The following is a 21,501-nucleotide window of genomic DNA, read 5'->3' on the forward strand; positions in this document are numbered from 1 at the left end:
CATTTCTACCACATACACCTGATACAGTAAAAACGAGACAGTGTTCCTCCAGGACCGAGGGTGCTACATGGACAGCACAGACTACACACTCGTACACGGCACAAAGTGCATAAGATGTGCAAACCCGTAAGTTTTAGTGTAATAGAAGAATGATAAATAATCGACATTTTTCTAACAGCAATTCAAAGTCATGCGAAGACTTTCAGATAGGAAAGAGTCTGATCATACTGATGGCTTGGGGGAAGAAACAGTTGCACAATCTGGCCGTGAGAAACCGAATGCTCTGGTATCTTCTGCCAGATGGCAGGAGGGGGAAGAGTGTAGTGAGGGGTGTGTGGGGTCTTCCACAATGGTCTTAGCCTTTTGGATGCAGCATGTAGTGTAAATGTCTGTAATGGAGAGACGAGAGACCCCGATGATCCTCTCAGCTGTCCTCACTATCTGTTGTAGGGTCTTACAATCTGAGACGGTGCAAATCCCGAACCAGGCAGTGCTACAGCAGCTCAGGGTACACTCAGTGAACCCAATGTAGAATGTGGTGAGGATGGGGGTGGAAGGTGGGCTTTCCTCAGCTTGTGCAGAAAGTAGAGTTGCTATTGGACTTTCTTGGCTATGGAGTTGGTGTTGAGGGTTCAGGTGGGATTCTCCATCAGGTGTATGCCAAGAAATTTGGTGCTCTTCACAATCTCCATGGGGGAGCCATCGATGTCCACAGAAGAGTGGTCACTCTGTGCCCTCCTGAAGTCAACAATCATCTCTTTCGTCTTGTCCACATTCAGAAACAGGTTGTTGGCTCTACACCAGTCCGTTAACCACAGCACCTCATCTCTTAAATGCTGACTCATCGTTTGTGCTGATGAGACCCACTACAGTCATAGCATCAGCAAACTTGATAGAACATAGAACATAGAACAATACAGCACAGAACAGGCCCTTCGGCCCACGATGTTGTGCCAAACCTTTGTCCTAGCTTAAGCACCCATCCATGTACCTATCCAATTGCCGCTTAAAGATCGCCAATGATTCTGACGATGTGATTCAACCTGTGCATCGCTGCACAGCAGGGTGAACAGCAGTAGACTAAGCACACAGTCCTGGGGAGCCCCCGTGCTCAATTTGATGGTGTTGGAGATACTGTTTCCAATCCGGACTGACTGAGGTCTCCCAGTCAGGATGTTCAGGATCCAGTTACAAAGAGAGATACTAAGGGCCAGCAGACTCAGCTTTCCAATTAGGTGCTGAGGAATGATAGTGTTAAATGCTGAACTGAAGTCTATGAACAGTAATCTGACGCAGGCGTCCTACTTCTCCAGGTGGGGGAGGACTTCTCCAGATTGAGGGTGCTAGAAATAGCTTCATCTGTTGAGCGGTTGGGTCGCTACGCAAACTACAGGGTGTCCAGTGAGGGGGCAGCAGAGTCTTAATATGCCACATCACGAGCCTCTCGAAGCACTTCATGATGATGGGTGTAAGTGCGGCAGGGTGGTAGTCATTGAGACAGGACAATGAAAACTTCTTTGGCACCAGGATGATGGTAGCCACCTTGAAGAATATTGGAACTATGGCGCAGCTCAGGGAAATGTTAAAGATGGCCATGAGGACATCTGCCAGTACATCAGAGCATTCTCTGAGCACTCTGCCAGAGATGTTATCTGGTCCAGCAGCCTTACATAGGTTTTCCTCACATCAAAAAACACAGCATCTGGTCATGGCTGGGGGTGAGGAGGTGTGGTGGTGGACTTTCTCACTGCCACGTCATTTTGTGCCTCAAACCGTGCATAGAAGTTGTTCAACTCAGCTGGGAGGAAGGCGTCACCAGCACAAGCAGGTGATGATGTTCTGTGGTTGGTGATGGCCTGAATGCTCTTCCACATGCTCTGCTATCCTGAAGATGGCCGTGTATTCTCTGTGCATGTGCACACTTTGCCTCTTTGATGGCCCGGGTCAGGTTGGCCCTCGCTGTTGTTATGGACACGTTGTCATCTGCTCTGATGGTGGAAACATGGATCTTCAGCAGCACGCACACCTTTGTGGTCACCCATGGCTTCTGGTTGGGGCGAGAACTGATGGTCTTGGACACAGTGATGTCGTCAATGCACTAGCCATGTACTCCTCTAAGTTGATGGAATCGCCATCGGTTGCCGCCTCCCTAAATACACTCTAGTCAGTGTGCTCAAGACACTCTTGAAGAGCAGAAATGGTTCTGCCAGCCAGGTTTTTACCTGCTACCGAACTGGTTTGACACACCTGATGAGCTGTCTGTATGCTGGGATTAGCATAACAGAGATGTGGTCTGAGAAGCGGAGGTGGGGCTGGGGTTCTGCCTTGTATGTGTTGGGGATGTTTGTGTTAACCATATCCAGTGTGTTCTCCTCTCATGTGACTCCAGACCCACAGCAACGTGGCTGACTCTTAATTGCCTTTGGGACGGCCAGTGATGCCCTCGACGAGTGAATGAATTAACAATCAGTTCCCAGCCCAGAGGTAAACCTGACTTGCAGATATGATGAATAAGCTGGTCAGTGAAATCCACATCAATAAGACATACCAGGCATTGGGCAGGGTGACATGAGGAAGAGGAGGATCAACTGGGAACCAGGATCTATCTAATACCAGACTACTAATACCAGACTGAGAGGCTCTAAATAGGAAACAGGGGATAGAGGGACTCCAGGTAGAGCGGATAAATTCCAAAACACCTTGAAATGGGTTCCCTGCTCACCCAACCCCTGGCTTCAGGAAGTGGATAGATTGGAGGCCAGTTGATGTCAGGAAATTAGACGCTCCTGACTTGAGACTATCCCACCTGACCCTAAGACACCATTCTTTTTCAGGTTAAAATGAAGCTGCACGGGATAAGCAGGAGAAATTCCACAATAGAAGTTGCAAAGAGTCTTCAATAAAGGGGGCATCACATCTGTATTCTTCAACATACAGGCTGCACTACCCAACACCCAATCAAGATACCATTACAATGGCTGAATTCAACTGAGTTGAAGACAACTTTGTGATAGAAATGGTGCTCATTATTAAATTTAAAATTGTAACTGTCAAAGAGACTAGTGACAAGATTACTGAAGAAATTGTCAATCAGAACAATAGCTCCATTAAAAGAAGCATTCATTTTCGTAATGAAGGCAGAGCAGGTGTAAGCCTTTTCTGAAGCCAAGATAATATCTATTTATAAATCAACCTGTAAGTCCCTCACATACCTGGGCACTTTGTCAATTTGTCATTGGGTAGAATGAGTAAATATCCCAATCAGATTAAAAGTCTTTTCCTCAATGTTGACCTTGGAGAATCTAAGAATTTTTCTTTGAGGTTACTATTGTATCAGTAGTCTAACAACATAATGCAGAGTTATAAAAATAGGTTCTGGAACAATTGAATATTTTGATGAATGGCACTATAGGTTTTCTGGCTGGATGAGGTGATAGGTTTTTTTTTTAATTTATTCACAGAATATGGACAGCTCTGACTAGGACAGCATTTATTACTAATCCTTAATTACCCAGAGGGCAGTTAAGAGTCAACCACTTTGCTGTGGGTCTGGAGTCACATGTAGGCCAGACCAGGTAAGGATGGCAGATTTCCTTCCCTAAAGCACACCAGGTGGTTTTTACAGTAATTAACAACAGATTCACGGTCATTATTAGATTCTTAATTCCAGGTTTTTATTGAATTCAAATTCCACAACCTGCCATGGTAGGAATTGAACCCAGGTCCCCAGAACATTCACCAAGTTTCTGGATTAATAGTCTAGCAATAATACCCTAAAAGTCTTGAACATGTTTCACTACATACTTATGGTGGAAGCTATTCTGTTTAAGATCCAAGTAAAAAGATAACTTATTAAAAATGGTTTATACTATATGATGGCTAGGGGTGACATTTTTTATACTCCTCATTTTAGCAAGTACAAGGGAGTCTCTCCAGTATTGTCCCCTTCCCCAGACCCCAATCAACACTCTTAAAAGAACTGAACAGCTTGTTTATTCACATTGCGTTTTTTATAACATATGGTACAAGTAATTGGAATCACACAGGAACCTACCATTGGATCCCGGCATGTCACTTGGAAATAAAGATGGTTCCCTCTTAGCACAGCCCAGTACTTCTTGTATTTCTGTCAAAAGAAAATTGTATGTTAAGCAAAGAAATGTATTTCTTTAATGTATTTTCTCTCGCTTTTCTGTTCAACACTCATAGCTCAATTTCCACACCCCCTCCTCACCACTACTGTGAGAAACACAAGTAGTTTAATTCACTGGCATTACTATAGAGGCTGAATGGGACTCTCACTTTGATTTGAATCCATTGCTGGGAACCATAGAAAATAGTTATCCACTACCTCCTGCCTTCACTGGAAAACCACTTCATCAGTCAAGCCTGTCTGTCTGGGTCAACACCGAAGCAAACTTTCAATCCAATTTTCAATCTCTATCTACTGAAGGTGCTGACTCTTCCTGGATGGTGGTTCACAGCTCCCATTTCTCACCTGGAGTGGCCATTTTTCAGTGCAAGACCTGGCAGCGAGCCACATTGGGCTATTCAACCACAAATGTGCCAGTTCCATTTCTGTTAAATGAAGATGTACACCAAATGGCAACATAGTGAATGGAGGCCAGAACAGGCCAGCTACACCCAATCCAGCCCTCCCCTGATATCCATGCACAACTGACTTCATGTTTCTTGCCTTAACCCACATGCACCAAAAGGCACTTGTGGCATTCAAACTGCTGTTCCAATTGCGATTAGCCAACTCAGAGCTGAAAATGTGTTGCTGGAAAAACGCAGCAGTTCAGGCAGCATCCAAGGAGCAGGAGAATCAACGTTTTGGGCATAAGCCCTTCTTCAGGAATCATGCCCGAAACGTCGGTTCTCCTGCTCCTTGGATGCTGCCTGACCTGCTGCGCTTTTCCAACAACACATTTTCAGCTCTGATCTCCAGTATCTGCAGTCCTCACTTTCTCCTCGAAGATTAGCCAACTCAGCCTAGGGGGTCAATTTTGGACCTCTGTACAATTCAGTCCCACATGTTGATATCTTTGTAGCAAAGTGGGCTCATTATTTTATAGTTCAAGAAACAGGACAAAGTTCAGTCTTCTCATCCAGTTAGTTATTTCAGCAATTCCAAACTTAAATAAGCTCTGAGAAATCTGTAAATTTGAATCCCCTTCTCAAAGACCTGTAAGAAATGTTGAGTTGGATATGGTCAGGCAATCATAGGCTGCTTCATATTGTTCTCATCCCATCCATTCTTGTAAGGAGCCATAGTTAGCTCAAAAAGGGAGAGGGATTGGGAAGAGGAGGAAACTTCATCTCAAGAATAATCGAGCTATGAGGAAGGGAGAAAATTTTATTGTGGTTTATTATATCCCATGGTGCTAGAATTACAGATGTGATCGATACTAAAACTAAATCTGAGCTAATGTAAGCACATTTTTTCCTGGAACATTTTGAACAGTTGATATCCATCAGCCCGAAAATGACCCCTATAAACAAGAGATTAATGATTGCTAGAACCAGGAAGATTAAACAATGACTCTTAGATTTATCAGTCAATCATTATTTTCTTGTCATAGATGAGTTAACCAAATTTGAATTTAGTTAGAAATCATTTTAGCTCCAGATGAATTACAAAGTGTATGTAATTGTGTTCTTAAATAGCAGTCAATTACCACCAAAGTCTATGATCATCAGCTACATTCCTTACTAGAGTTTCTAAGCAGCAGTAACCACTGAAAGACAGTGGAGGTGGGGGTGTAGGGAGGAGAGAGGTTCGGATCTGGATGCACAGTTTACAAAGTGGACAATAGGAAGATGAATTTTGGTTTGCAGCCAATGTCGAATTTGATGTCCTGTATATCATCACCTGCACTCAGAAGTCAAAGACATTCTGGTAGCAGCTCAAGAAGAACAATGATGCAATGCATATTTCTGCCACTGTCTGATTTGCACCTCGGCTTCTGCTCAATGGAAGGTGTGCCATGAGAATGTCTTGAGCAGAGGCCAGTAACAATAAAGTCGTCATAGCCACAGAGGACCATAGGGCTGCTCTCTCATACAGATCTGACTAGTGGTGGATTACCCTGAGATTCATTATGTATCAGCTGAGGGGAGATATTGAGAAGGACACTGCTACATGGTAATCTTAGCTGGTGTGAGAATTGAGCCCACTCTGTTGGCATCACTGTGTTGCAAACCAGCTGTCCAGCCAACTGAGCCCCAAAGTAAAGTTCTCGCACGCTTAGAGGACCATAGGACTCCATAATTAGAGAGAGACAACTTGTGTGGTTTAATCTGAGGTTTAACCAATCCTCAGATGAGAAACGAGGTTGAGAACGTGGAGCTTTTTTTACTTTCAACAATATATTTTATTCATAAAAATATCTTACACACACAGTCACTAAAACAGTTCAGTTCTGTACTGTAGGATACGAAGGAACAAAACAAACATTGGAGTTTGTCTCTATCCAACAAACAAACCCAAGACATTTCTTATTTATGCAAGATTATATTTCTGTTTATTTGAGGCACCAGGAAGGTCCAATAACTGAAGAGACCCCACTTAACTTTAGCAGAGGGAGTTCAAACAGTGGTCTTTCCCTCCTGTACCTTAACAGCACATGATAGCCCCAGGCTGTGTGCGAATTAAACCTACCCCATATGCCACTTTGTTACAAAGCAGCCAGCCAGTAAACTGAGCTAAACCAAGCCCCGTTACTGCTCCATTTTCAGCAACAATGGTGAGAGTGAGGATGAGGGAGCTGCCGGCAAGGTAAAGTTCCCTTTCATTTTGGCAGCGAAGCTGCGTGGGAAGAGTCAAATTGCACTTTGGGAAGGTGAGTGAACTAATATATTTGGGCAGCAGCTCCCAGGTACATGGGTCAGGAATGTCTCAGAATGGCTGCAGGACATTCTGAAGGGGGAGGATGAACAGCCAGCTGTTGTGGTGCATATAGGCACCCATGATATAGTTCTTAAAAAAATGAAATGAGTTCCTCCCAGCTAATGTAGTCCCCTTGTTTAAGAAGAGTAGCAGAAATAATCCAGGTAATTATAGACCAGTGAGCCTGCATCAGTGGTAGCGAAGCTGCTGGAGAAGATACTGAGGGATATGATCTATTTACATTTGAAAGAAAATGAGATTATCAGTGATAGGCAACATAGTTTTGTGCAGGGATGGTAAAGCCTTACCAACTTAATAGAATTCTTTGAGGAAGTGACAAAATTGATTGATGAGGGAAGGGCTGCTGATATTATATACATAGATTTCAGTAAGGCATTTGATAAGGTTCCCCATGGCAGGCTGATGGAGAAATGGAAGTCGCACGGGGTCCAGGCTGTACTAACTAGACGGATAGAGAACTGGCTGGGCAGCAGGAGACAGAGAGTTGTAGTGAACATGAGTTTCTCAAAATGGACAACCGTAACCAGTGGTGTTCCACAGGGATCCATGCTGGGACCACTGTTGTTTGTGATATATATAAATGATCTGGAGGAAGGTATAGGTGGTCTGATTTGCAAGTTTGCAGATGTCACTAAGATTGGTGGAGTATCAGACAGTGAAGGGGACAGTCAGAGAATACAGCAGAATATAGATAGATTGGAGAGTTGGGTGGATCAGATGGAGCTCAATCCAGGTAAATGTGAGGTGATATATTTTGGAAGATCCAATTCTAGAGTGAGCTATACGGTGAATGAAAAAGCCCTGGGGAAAATTGATGTACAGAAAGATCTGAGTGTTCAGGTCCACTCTACCCTAAGGTGGCAACGCAACTCGATAGAGTGGTCAAGAAGGCATACAGCATGCTTTCCTTCATCGGACAGGGTACTGAGTACAAGATTTGGCAGGTCGTGTTAAAGTTGTATAGGATTTTGGTTCGGCCACATTTGGATTACTGCACATTGTTCTGGTTGTCACATCACCAAAAGGACGTGTACACTTTGGAGAGAGTGCACAGAAGGATCACCAGGATGTTGCCTAGTATGGAGGGTGCTAGCTCTGAGGAAAGGTTGAGTAGATTAGGATTATTTTCATTAGAAAGATGAAGGTTGAGGAGGGACCTAATTGAGGTCTACAAAATCATGAGAGGTATAGACAGGGTCGATAGCAAAAAGCTTTTTCCCAGAGTGGGGGACTCATTTACTAAGGAACATGAGTTCAAAGTGAGAGGGGAAATATTTGGGGGAGATATGCGTGGAAAGTTCTTTATGCAGAGGGTGGTGGGTGCCTGGAACCCGTTGACAGCAGAGATGGTAGAGGGGGGCACAATGACGTCATTTAAGATGTATTTAGACCTTATATGAATGGGCAGGGAGCAGAGGGACACAGATCCTTAGAAAATAAGCAATAGATTTAGATAGAGGATCTGGATCGATGCAGGCTTGGAGGGCCGAAGGGCCTGTTCCTGTGCTGTAATTTCCTTTGTTCTTTGTTCTACTCAGAGCAATGCCGTCAAAAACTCGAGTGACAATGAATAGGAGTGACATGTATATCTGGAGGTTTACTGGTGGCTTCGGACAAAGTTCCTCAGCTGATTGCCAAGAAATTTTGACACTAACTATGATTTTTAAGCTACGTCTTCCCCCCTCACTCCTGTAACTGGATCCTCTTACGAATGACGGATGAAATAAATTATTGCCACTATGGAAACGAGCCTCAGAAACCCAGCCCTGAAGCCACTATCATCCTCCCCAGGTGAACCTTTACATCTTATTGTTTTGGTAGCAAGAATTTCAGGGTCAGTGGTTTACACAGCTGATAGACAGGATCTTAGCTGCTCTGTCTCCTGTGATCAGAGCTAGATGAGATATCAAAAATAAATGATTAAATACGCAAGTCCCTTTATGTTCAATCATCCAAGGGAACTTCACAGTTTAGATGACAGGCAGTGGTATGAATGAACTTGTCTTAAGCAACTTTTCATAGTAGCAAGACAGACCAATTATAGGACAATACTCCAGAATGTGGAAACAAGAGCTTCAACCATTGAACTAAAAACAATGTAGGATATGCACTGAAAGTGTATCTAATAATGCCTACCCAAGTATAGTTTACGAGTTACATTTAAAACTGGCCCAAATGAGATGGCATAGAGCTTGAGCATTTTTTTCTGATGTAATTATACTCTCCTTCATGTTTTAGCAATAAACTTTGTATTAACATTTTTTGGCTCATAAGTTCACAGACTCAAAAAAATTGTACAGACACCCAGAAGGAAGCCATTCTTCACATCACATCTATGGCAGTTCTCTGAATTAGCAATGCACAGTGTTATTCTCCTGCCTTCTAGAGTTAGCCCTGCACATTATTCCTTTTCAGTTAATGGTTTAATTGCCTCTCAAAGACTTCAACTAAATCTGCATCCCCCACACTCTCCAGCAGAGATTCCAGACCTAAACCACTTGATGTATGAAAAAGCTTACTCATGTCTATTTGCTTCCTTTGCCAATTAGTTTAAATTTAGATTCTTTCTCAAAGAGAAACAAACAGTCTCACCATTCAAAATCCATCCAGCCCCACCATGATTCTGAATACCTCTACCAACTCTCCTCCCAGTCTATTCTTCTCCAAGAAAAACTTTTCCAATTTCTCCAATCTATCTTTGTAACTGAAATTCCTTATCCTTGGAATCATTGTAGTAAACGTATTTTCTAATCTCTCTGATGCCTTCACATTTTTCATATTGTAATGCCTGAACACAATGCTCAAGCTGAGGCTAAACTTGTGTCTTACACAAGTTCAACATAATGTCCTTGCTCTTGTACTCTATGCCCCTTTTAATAAAGCCTAGGATACCATATTAGAATTAGAATCCCTACAGTGTGGAAACAGGTCCTTCGGCCCAACAAGTCCACACCGACCCTCCAAAAAGTAACTCTCCCAGACCCATTCCCCTACTCTATATTTCCTCCTGACTAATGCATCTTGCCTATACATCTCTGAACACAGGAAATTCACCTAACCTGAACATCTGTGAACTGGGAGGAAACCCACGCAGACTGTGCAAACTCCACACAGACAGTCGCTCAAGGCTGGAATTCAACCCGGATCTCTGGCGTTGTGAGGCAGCAGTGCTAACCACTAAGCCACCATGCTTTATTCACTGCTCTCAACTTGTCCTGCCACCATCAATGAAATATACATCCAGGGCCTTCTGCTCCCACAACTCACTAAGGTTTACATTCTTTATTTTGTGTTGTCTCTCCATGTTTTTTTCTATCAAAATGAATCCCCTTCCATTTCTTTGCATTGAACGTCATTTGCCATTCATTCACTCATTGCACTAACTGGCCCATGAAATCCTCACAATTCAGAATGATGATGTGCATGTAGCTTAACCAGTCAAGCGTACTCAGACCTGCCAAGGGTTTCTCTTCCTCTGCAAACTTTTGCCATTTTGTTGCTGCTTATCTGATTTAGGACATGTGGTGTTTTTGTCATTTTAAAACCAAACTCTGTATAAAAACAGCTTGTTTGCAGCAATAAGGCGAGTAGCCTGAGAGAGCTCTTCGGGATAAGAGCTGGCGCTGCTAATCTGCTAAAGGTTTTAGAACCTTAGCTCAAGCCTGGTTTGTTGGTATCTATGTTCTAGTATAACATTGATGCCTTTGGTAAATAAAGGTAATAACTTAAACTACACTATCTGTAAGATTTTTATATTCCAGACTACCACAGAGTACAATCTGTGGGACAAACCAAGAGAAGCTTACAGGTTGAGTCCATCAGGGATTTGCTGAGCAGTCTCAAATAGATACTTTAACAGAAACAGTAAGAGGGGTTAAAGGGCTCTTTTTCAGGTTGGCAATACATAACCAATGGAGTTCCACAGGGACCACACACAATATATGTTGATAACTTGGAGGAAGGAAAAGAATGTAATGTAGACAAATTTGTAGACAACACAAAATAGGTGGAAAGACAGGTTGAGAGAGGGATACAAGTATTTTTCATGGAGATACTGATAGGTTAAAAAAATGGAAAAACAGTTGGAAAAAATAATGTAATGTGGGAAAACCTGAAGTTGTTCATTTTGAAACAGAACAGAAAAACAGAATATTATTTAAATGGAGAGAAAGTGCAGAAAGTTACAACACAAAAGCGCTTTGGGACTTCAGGGCACAAAACGCTGAAAGCTAGCATAGAGTTTCAACAGGCAATCAGAAATGACAATGGAATGCTGGCCCTAACCACATGGGATCAATGTGGATTTCACCAGTTTCCTCATTTCCCCTCCACCCACTTTATCCCAGATCCAACCTTCCTTTCAAATTTGTATCCCTTTTTATTCTACAAATTGAAACTTTGCTCATATGTTGGTTGTGTGGCACCATATCAATTACCTTGCAGAAATTGATGTCCACCACATCAAAAGACATTTTGTGTTTTTCCATTTGAAGAGTACACAAGGACAGCAGTTGGAAAACCAGTTTCATCTGATTGGAGTGTCTTAGTGGGACTGATTGCTCTCATGTGTACTAGCTTGGATGCGAAGAACACACTTAAAGAACCATCCCCTAGTTACCCCTGTGTTACAGGTTAAGACCCACTCAATGCCATGTGAAGCAAATGGAAAACTGAATACCAAAAGCACACACTCTCACCCTGAATGCTGGAATTCAATCGTATTCAAAGGAAATCAGAACAGAATCTCAACCAACTTGCAAACCAAGCACAATGAAACTGACTGCCAAAATTAATGTTGGTGGCAAACTCCACAGAAACAGCTACATCATTTAACTATCCACTCTTCGTGAACAATTCAGCCTGACCTGCATATCTTTTGCTTTTACTTTTATGTTGCTGGACTGACCTTATATTTAATCTGTGTGTATTTATGCTGCATTACTAATGTTTCTCACCTTTAATAATGAACAAGCTCACTCTTTGTTAATTCAAGGAAGCTTGGTTAAATTAGCTCCTTTTAAAACATAGGATCATATGGAGCTGGGAGAAAGGAATCCACAAGTTATGGTTTGCTTAACCTTCTGATCCAGCCTCTTAGGAGAAGCATGAAACTGTATGCAGGATTTGTCATTTCTTCTCTGACTTCAGTCTGTATTATGGTTCTGATAATGGAAATAAATAGGCCCAAAATAATTAAAAATCCCACTAAATAAACTGGTTTACCAATCTATTGTTTACCAATTACTGAAAAGAAATCCCATTAAACCTTGGTGAACAGGGCATAATTAAGAAAAGCCAGCACTGATTTGTTAAGGGAGGATGACATTGATTTTACTTATAGTGGTTGTGTCTAAAATATTTTTGTCAAGGATATGTTAGGTGACCTTTGCAATCTTGCGCAATAGTGTACACAAAGCTATAAGAAACTATCCCATATAGATTGACAAGGGCCCAACCAGTTTCCGCCTGTGCTTAATAGAACCAAAAACAATGACTTTAACTCAGTCAGCACGATCTGGCAGTTAAAACTATCACGGTTACTTACGGCTGACTCCACATGGTTCAAAAGCAGCTGACTGATGTAAATCAAGCAATAAAGGCTTGGAAGTAAATGTTATCCAGACCTCATGATTAACCAATTCTAGAGATCTGACTACTCCATTCCCACCAACCTATCTTGTCCCCAAGTTAAAATCAGAGTTGAGCAGAATGTTTTCACACATTTGCTCTGTTTCTCTTTATGTAATTTAATGACAAAAAATAAATCTTACTTATTTACATGAAAAATCCAAAGAAACTGTTAAACTATTAACTACAAGAACGTAGAGGCCCAGGGAAAGTGCAGAAAGACTTACAAGAACAATACTGAGAACTACTTAATGATGGAAATTAAACTTCATTTGTTTACATGAAAAGTCCAAAAGAACTATTTAACTATTAACTATAGGAATGCAGAGGTACTAGGGAAGGTGCAGAAAGATTTGCAAGCACAACAATGAGAACTGAGCAGTTAGAAATATGGAGAAATATTGAATAGACTGGGGAGCTCCTTGTTAAAGAATGACAAGGATGAGGGGTTGTCTAAAAGGGGTTTCCAGAGGGATACGGTAGAAGCAAAGATGATGCCTACATCTTTGGACAAGTCCAAAACTAGAGACAATCAATATATGATGGTCACTAATAAATCCAATCAGGAACAATGCAGAAAGTGGTTAGAATAGGGACTTTGCAAGAAGGAATTTCTGATGTTACCAGCAATCAAAGAACAAAAACAATAAAAGACACATACAGCACAGGAACAGGCTCTTTGGCCCTCCAAGCCTGTGCCAATCATCATGCCCTAACTAAACTACAAAACAAACCTGCTGCCCTTATTTGGTCCATATCACTCTCCTTCCTCCCTATTGATGTAACCATCCAGATGACTCTTAAATGTCACCAACATGCTGGCTTGCACCACTTCTTCTGGCAGTGCGTTCCAGACTCCTGCCACTCTCTGCATGAAAACATCCCTCGCACATTTCCCTTAAACTTGCCCCTCTCACCTTGAAGCTGTGGCCCCACATAATTGAGACTCCACCCCTGAGAAAAAGCCTCTGACTATCCACCCTGTCTATGCCTTTCAAAATTCTGCAGACCTCTATCAGCTCTCCTCTCATCTGCTGTCTTTTCAGTGAAAACAATCCGAGTCTTTTTAACCTTTCTTCATAGTCAATGCTCTTGATGCACTTAAGAGGAAACTAGATAAGTATATGAGGGAGAAGGGGAGAGAGGAAGAGAAGGTGATGCAAATCGGCTCAGATTAGCAATTAATGGATGGAACATAAATAAATCAAGACATGTTAGATAGGCTGAATGACCTATTTCTTTTCTGTAAGTTCTACCTACTGTGTCATTGTTTGCTGAGAATGTTGCCACACCTATATTACAAAACCTTTGACCCATCAAGCTTCGTTTCAAACAATGATGAGGAAATGGGCTTTAATCTCGGAGTAAAAATGCAGTCCAGACCAAGGTGTGGGAGCTCCAACTCTCCACTGACTTGCATTAAATATGTAATACAGATCATTAATTACTTGATTAAATATACAACAAAGGAAAAATGTTGCCTTTGTTTTAGTCAAAACTGGCCACCTCATTCTGAAGCCATAGGGACGGCTGGTTGGAAACTGGATAATACGTCCGACAGGTTCAGTAGGGAGCAGTCTGTTTGCCTGGTGACAGTACAGGAGGATTTACTTTGCATTTATCTTATACTGTACCTAGCCCAGAGTGCTTGATAAACTATGATGGAAGAAACTTTATTTTCTATCTAACCAAAGCAAGACAACCGGCAAATGCTTGGCACTGACATAATTTTTGATCATGGAAAGTATTCCATTTCCCAGCACCATCTCCCACTTGGCAAACAAAAAAGTCCTGACTTACATTTTTAAGTTAAAATGAAAGCAGATGTTTTGTGACAAGTGGCCCCTTTTGAAAGATATATTTTCAAATGGAACAATCACCTCAACACATTTTCTCTGCAAGTTTCCCCAGATTGTCACTGTGACTGCAGTTTCATATAAAATGCCTGACACAGTGATTCCAGTTAAACAAAACAGTTCAGATGAAAGATGTCCAATCCAAAAGGTTACTGCCGTCAGACTTGCTGAGTATTTCTAGCATATTCTGTTTCTATTGAAAGAAAACCTGACTTGCATAGGGTCTGTCATTCTAACATCACAACAATCTGCATGTAGACTGTATGTCTATTTGATCACACAATGACAAACAGAATGCCTCGCAGGGCCAAAATAGAGATCATATTTCATAATGTAACTCAATGACGGAGAATGCTGGTACCACCCAGCAGATCAGACAGCATCTGTAGAGAAAGGAGAAAGGTTCATGGTTCAGGTCTTTTAACCCTCTGCCATTTTGGGCAAAGGGGTTACATGATCTCAAACGGCAATTTTTGTTTTCCTTTATTCCATGGGTTTTGCTGAGCTACGTGAGTGTGTCCAATACTCTGTGTATTTTTTTAATTTCAGATTTCCAGTGTCTGCAGCATTATATTTTTTACTTCAGTGCGTGGTTTGATAAACTATTTGCTATAAACTTCTATTCTATCTCTTAAATAAGTTTTTGGATGGATTTTATATTTCTACTGCCAGTTTTGTTGTCTGCTGTATGATCTGCTGTCAGTATCAAAATCTCTCAGATCATACAGCAAGACAGGAAACAGATTAAATTTTTTTTCATATTGATTCATCCACATACTTTGCATGGTTTATGGGCGACAGTTCTTTCTCAATGAAAATGTAAACAGATCATCTGGTCATTTACTGTATTATTGCTTGTGTGGTGTTGCCGTACAAACACTGGATACTGAGTTTCCCACATTATAACTTTGACATCAAAAACCACTTCACTGGCAACAAAATTCTTTAGGGTCTCCTGAAGCTGTGAAATGTGCTATAGAAATACAACTTCTTTTCTTCTAAGATATAAGGCAAAGGAACACTAGTAAAACAACAAATGTATGATCAATATTTGAAACTTCTTTCCAAAGTGTGCTAAATGCTCAAAATAAACTGACAAAACTGAATACTGGTATTAAAAAGTCAAGAATCACTTCAGTAACAGTTGGATGATATGGCAGAATACTAGAATTATGACCCAGAATAAGCCAAATGTTCTTCCCTGTCAATATTTTACAACTTTCTCTTTCAGTTCCTACATCTAATTGAAGGAAAAGATTTCAAAAACATGAACTGTCAGCATGACTAACAGCTGACTGCAGTGTTCAAACCCTCCAGCTACCCAGATCCAAGACTGAACTTGACCGGTGATCCAGAATCTGAAACTAAGGTTTTGAATGCCAGCTTTTTATCAAAATAAACGAGTAATGTGCTTAGGTCTTTACATAAAACATTTGCCTTTTGTCCCAAGAATAAAGGTCAATTACAGCATTTTGAGGAAAGGGAACATCAGGGAAGAGAGATTTGCTACATAAAGATTTTTTTTAAATTTCCACAGGTTATAATAATAATCAACAAAATATTGAGCAATGTCCAATTGCACTGTGTTGAGATCAGAACACCTCTCCCTTCTTGATTGTAAAGATTAATGTTTTGGCTAAAACTCTGCCTGTATATCCCATCAATAGATATACTAAATAAGGAAAACAAAGGTTAAACTAGGAATAAGACAAAGGAATATTTCCAAACATAACAGAGTAACTTTTTGATTGAATTCAGGCATTTTAAGCTTATCCTCTCAATTGTCTTGTCAAACAAATATATAACAGGTACCTTGAAAATCAAATTTATATTTATGTACTAGGAATAGAGTTAAAAGTTCAAAATTTAATACTAAAACAGTGCACATTCAGCTCAATATTCTTTTTATTTTATGTTATTCAAACTGGTTTACAGTTTGGAATGACAATGTAATTTGACTTTAACATTTCCTCATATTTCCCAGTGCACAAATATCTTGTTTGATACTTACATTCCATCTTCAATGGCACGCTCAAAGTTCAGGTCAATTCCCAGAAAGTCACAAGAATCAACCCAAAAGATAAACCCAAAAGGTACATCAAAGCACTTCTGTTGTCAATGCATGAAAAGCAGACAACAAATCCTTGGGTCACTGTGCTGTAGACACAGTCTGAGCTGAGTTAGCTCATTCCACCATAGAGTCATAGAGGTCTGTAGCACAGGAAAAGGCCTTTCAACCTAATGAGTCTGGCTGACCAATAGTAAGCATTTAACTAATATATGCTTCTTTGTATTGGCATTACAAGCGCACATCTAAATCCTTCTTAAAATGTTATGAGAATTTCTGCCTCTGCTGCTGTCACAGTTAGTGAGTTCCAGATTCCTACTGTTCACTAGGTAAAAATGTTTTCCCACATATCTGTTCTAAATCTCTTGCCCTTGTTTCAAATCTCTGCCTTCTGGTCACTGATCCTTCCATAAAGGGAAACGTTCCTTCCTGTCTACCCTATCTACGCCCCTCAAAATTGTATGCATCTCAGTTATGTCTGCCTCAGCCTCCTCTGCTCCAAGGAAGACAATCCCAGTCTGTCTAATCTATCTTCAGAATCAAAATTCTCCAGTCCAGGCAATATCCAGGTAAATTTAGCTATAGCTCATTACTGGATCTTTGGATTAGGCAGGTGAGCACTGCTCCTTCGCCAGGTAGCTAGCGGGACAGAATCATAAGACACAGCATTTATAGTAAAACTTGTTTATAGTAAAAAAGCTTGTACTTCCAGATAAACCTGTTGGTATTGTGCGATTTTTAACTTTGTCCACCCCAGTCAAATACCGGCATCTCCACATCAATATGCAAGACATCCAACGTATAGTCTCAAACTGTCTGCTTTCCCAGTAACACTACTTTTATACTCAGGGTTCACCCCTTAACCATCACCACATTATTGCTACAGAGCATCACTTTCTACAGGAATTGCTATGTCAACACCGTATTTACTTCAAAGGCACCTCTAACCACATGGTCTCTGCCATTATGAAGGACAAAAACAGCATGTACTTGGAAAAAGCATTACTTCCTTTGAAATCTATTCTGACATTGGATAGATTATGATTTCTCTATCCCATGACATTTCCTTCCTTTTCTTTCTGGTTAGTAGTAATCAGGAAGGTGATGGAGATGGGGGCTAATGCACTTCAATATCAAGTGTTGGTTGAGGGGGGAGGGAAGGACTGGCTTTCTCTTTTTAGAGATGGTTATTGTGTTAGAGTTACAACATGCTGCTGATTATCAGCCCTTATCTGAATGTTTTCCAGGTTGTAGGTTGACACAGAATGCTTTATTAACAGGGAAATAGTGAATGAAACTGATCACTGTGGAATCATTAGTAAACAGCTTCACTTTTATGATGGAAGGATGAAGTAGTTGAATATGATTAATATGGTTAGCCTGAGAATGCTCCTGAAGAATTCCTGCAGTGATGCCCTGTTCCTGTGATGACTTGGGCAGCAGAACTAGCCAGTTATGAACAAGCCATTCCAGTACAGGTAGATCATTGTTACCTTTCCAATAATACCCACCAGGTGGTACAGTCGCTAGCACTGCTGTCTCACAGCACCAGGGACCCGGGTTCAATTCCAGCATGAGGTGACTGTCTGTGGGGAGTTTGCACATTCTCCTGTGTCTGCATGGGTTGCCACCAGATGAAGGAGTGCTGCTCCTAATACTAGTGCTTCCAATTAAACCTGTTGGACTATAACCTGGTGCTGTGTGATTTTTAACTTTGTGGCGATCCTATGATAAGTGGAAGATTGTCCTATCCTGATAAATTTGACCCAGTCATTCACTGCCTCTCAATTTCCTCCTATTCATCAGCAAAATGATAAAAGGAGACAGAAATGCTGCCTTCAAGTAACTTATTAATACTCGAGACAATGAAAATTGTCTACTTCTTTTTTCTTTGAGGTCTTTATTGGCTTCTGAAATTTAATTACCCTTGGCAATGTTGGTCAATGCCTGGGAAATATTTGGTATTACAAACACAGTGGTAGCTTCATAGTTTCCTGTCATCTTTGCTTCTTTTTTAATCCAGCATTGAACTGGCGGCTCAGCAGCATGGTGTCTGAACAGCAATAGCAATATACAAAATATAGTGTTCTTCCAGGATTAAAAAAAAGACTGCCACAGGAAAGATGTTGGCTCTTGAACTAAGTTGAATCAAACAACCTTGCAAGAAACTTAAGCCAGCCACAGAAAGGAAATTAAACTAGGGGAAGATGAAGGGCAAAGGATACACAGGGGTTTCAGGTGAGTCAGACTGTGGAGTCGGTCTGACGTAAACAACCAGAGGTATACACAAGAAATAAAAACTGAGAACAGGGGAAGTTTGAGATAAAAAGAATTTATAAGAACATGTGTGTACATGACTATTAACAGAATGAGCAACAAGTTAATGTGACTGGAAATTTTGTGGCAACAATGAATTATGATGTCATGTCAGAAACATTCCTGAATGTATAAGGTGGAAATAAAAACAATTAGAAGTATAGACTGTGTAAAAAAGATGACAAAATAAAATGATGTTGCCAAGTTTTCTTTCCTGTCACTTTTTACAATTATGTCGTTTCAATTTCATCTGCTATCATTCTCCATACAACTAATTCTGTATATCTCCATACAACTAATTCTGGAGGTTAACTGTCTCTCATGATCCAATCACCACATCTAGTTTTGGCATCATCTGCAAATGTGATCACCTTGCATTAAGTTTTATATGCCCAGGTCAATTTTGTAAAATAGAAACGGTTACATTCCCAGTAGGACTGACCCTCGGGGGACACATTCAATACTTGTACATCGCTCTGATATGAACACCTTAACTGCTTAGAGATGTCGCTAAGCAGCATTGATCATTCTAGAGATTTACCACTCAGAAGGTCAACTTGTTTTTCACTCATAGATATCCTTGGCACACCACCAGTTAATTCAGCCAGATGATGCAGAAATCTGAGTACACTGATTGCTTCAATGCATCCAAACAATACATAATTAGTAAGGAGTAAAGTTTGTTGGGAATTCATCAATGTCACTCAGGCAACAAAACATCAGCCAGAGGAGGGGATGATCTTAAATAAAAATAAAATACTGTGGATACTGGAAACCTAACACAAATACTGAGAATGCTGGAGAAACTCAGAAGGTCTGGCTGTGGAGTGCAAAAGAGAGTTAACATTTCGAGTTCTGTATGACTTTTTCTGAACAGACAAGCTGCCAGACCTGCTGAGATTCTCCAGCATTCTATGTGTTTGTCTGATGCACAGATTTTGTCACACTAAATCTTAAGAACTGCACCGGTTCTAAATGTCAATCAAGGGTGAGATATTCAAAAACTGGAAACACCACAGAGAACCACGAAGTTCGTCTTTTGGGACCTAAATTATGAGATGCATCCAAAGCAACTTCTTAACTTACAAACAACGCATTTGAGAGGCAATCTTTTGAGGTCTGAGTTTAAGAAAGATTTCTCTTAAATGCTTTTTTAAACTGCACAAGGAGGCACAGGTTGAAATGTTCGTTTTTGGGTCAGCTCTCAGAATTCCTCTTTAAAAACGATCCTGACGTAGAATGTGGAGAACAGTGGCGGCAGCAATCCTGGGTTCAGTGAAGGATCTGCAGAGTTACTGGGTTTCCCTGCGGTGGTGAAGGGGTAATGTTGGGACTTTCCTCGGTGAGATTGATTATTCTGGACTGTTGGTGAAGCAAAGTCCAGCTCGCATCATGAACGTTGACCTCTAGTTTAATGAACTGCGGCTCTGTTCATGCGTGGATTCCCCTACATCAGGACTGCTAGGCGCCGATCCCCCTTTAACAGCACCTCAACTGTAACTACCTCAAGCAGAATAATTAAAGCTCCTTGTTGCCCGTGTGAGCAGATTTTGTGAGCAAAATGTGCCATCCCTCGAAACATAATCCCGGATGTTCCATTTGGGCAGCAAAGAATTAGCTACAATATAATTGTAACAATTTTCCCAAAAGCAGCCAAGTCAATGAATATTGCAATTACCTCTTAAAGCATTTGTCAGTTTCCAAATAAGGACATGATTTATGACAATAATGAATTACTAGAATGGTTCGATCGGAGATACAGTTAGTTACCTTGTTCTTAGATTCTAGTTTCTCTAAATAACCCTCGAAGTAGCCAGGGGTGACAAAAGCTCTGTGCCGTGTTGGTCTTGGGGATGACATTGTAGTTGGATTGATGCGAACGAACCAACTGGCTGAGAGACCGCAGACTGAGTTAGTTATGCTCAGTTGCAGGAAGTATCCTGAGTTTGGAATGTTTCACTGACTTGTACCTGAGCAATGTTGGACAGTTCTGTCCCGCCCCTGCCTGCAATTGATTGCACCGGGGAGATTTGACAGACTACAGACGCCCCAAGCGATTGGTTACCATTAATGCCCATCAAAAAGATTTTGCAACCCTAATGAAGACATATGACCTATTGAATTTATCTCAGAGCGTGTTTAGGCTAAGTCTATGTCACGAATCCTAGTAGCTTTTGAAGTTAAATAGGAATGACATGTTTCCAATAAGCCCTGAATTCAAAAGGAATTTACAGGAGCTAGCGTCATAGAGTCATAGAGATGTACAGCCTTTGGTCCAACCCGTCCATGCCGACCAGATATCCCAACCCAATCTAGTCCCACCTGCCAGCACCCAGTCCATATCCCTCCAAACCCTTCCTAGTCATTTACCCATCCAAATGCCTCTTAAATGTTGCACTTGTACCAGCCACCACCACTTCCTCTGGCAGCTCATTCCATACACGTCTGTGTGAAAACATTTCCCCATCGGTCCCTTTTATATGTTTCCTTTCTCAACCTAAACTTATGCCCTCTAGTTCTGGTCTCCCTGGCCCCAGGGAAATGACTTTGCCTATTTACCCTATCCAAGCCCGTCATAATTTTGTAAACCCCTATACGGTCACCCCTCAGCCTCCGACGCTCCTGGGAGGCCCAGTCTATTCAGCCTCTCCCTTTAGCTCAAATTCTCCAACCCTGGCAACATCCTTGTAAATCTTTTCTGAACCCTTTCAACTTTCACA

General features: G+C 41.2%; 1 protein-coding gene across 6 annotated transcripts in view; it reads right to left on the bottom strand.

Moving 5' to 3' along the window:
- LOC140494546 (signal-transducing adaptor protein 1-like) overlaps nt 1–21,501 on the bottom strand; it is a 101,500-nt gene that overhangs the window by 42,297 nt on the left and 37,702 nt on the right. For 4 of the 6 annotated variants that reach the window (XM_072593831.1, XM_072593830.1, XM_072593829.1 and 1 more), the window contains exons 1-2: nt 20,552–20,716; nt 4,055–4,126 (exon numbers count right to left, since the gene is read on the bottom strand). In XM_072593831.1, the coding sequence (XP_072449932.1) occupies nt 4,055–4,126; nt 20,552–20,641 (162 nt within the window). In that variant the 5' untranslated portion in view covers nt 20,642–20,716. Of the gene's footprint in view, nt 1–4,054; nt 4,127–20,551; nt 20,717–21,501 lie in introns of those variants that run through there. The other 2 variants (XM_072593828.1, XM_072593832.1) reach the window with 1 other exon arrangement.

Source organism: Chiloscyllium punctatum, chromosome 24, assembly GCF_047496795.1.
Source record: "Chiloscyllium punctatum isolate Juve2018m chromosome 24, sChiPun1.3, whole genome shotgun sequence".
Classification (NCBI taxonomy): domain Eukaryota; kingdom Metazoa; phylum Chordata; class Chondrichthyes; order Orectolobiformes; family Hemiscylliidae; genus Chiloscyllium; species Chiloscyllium punctatum.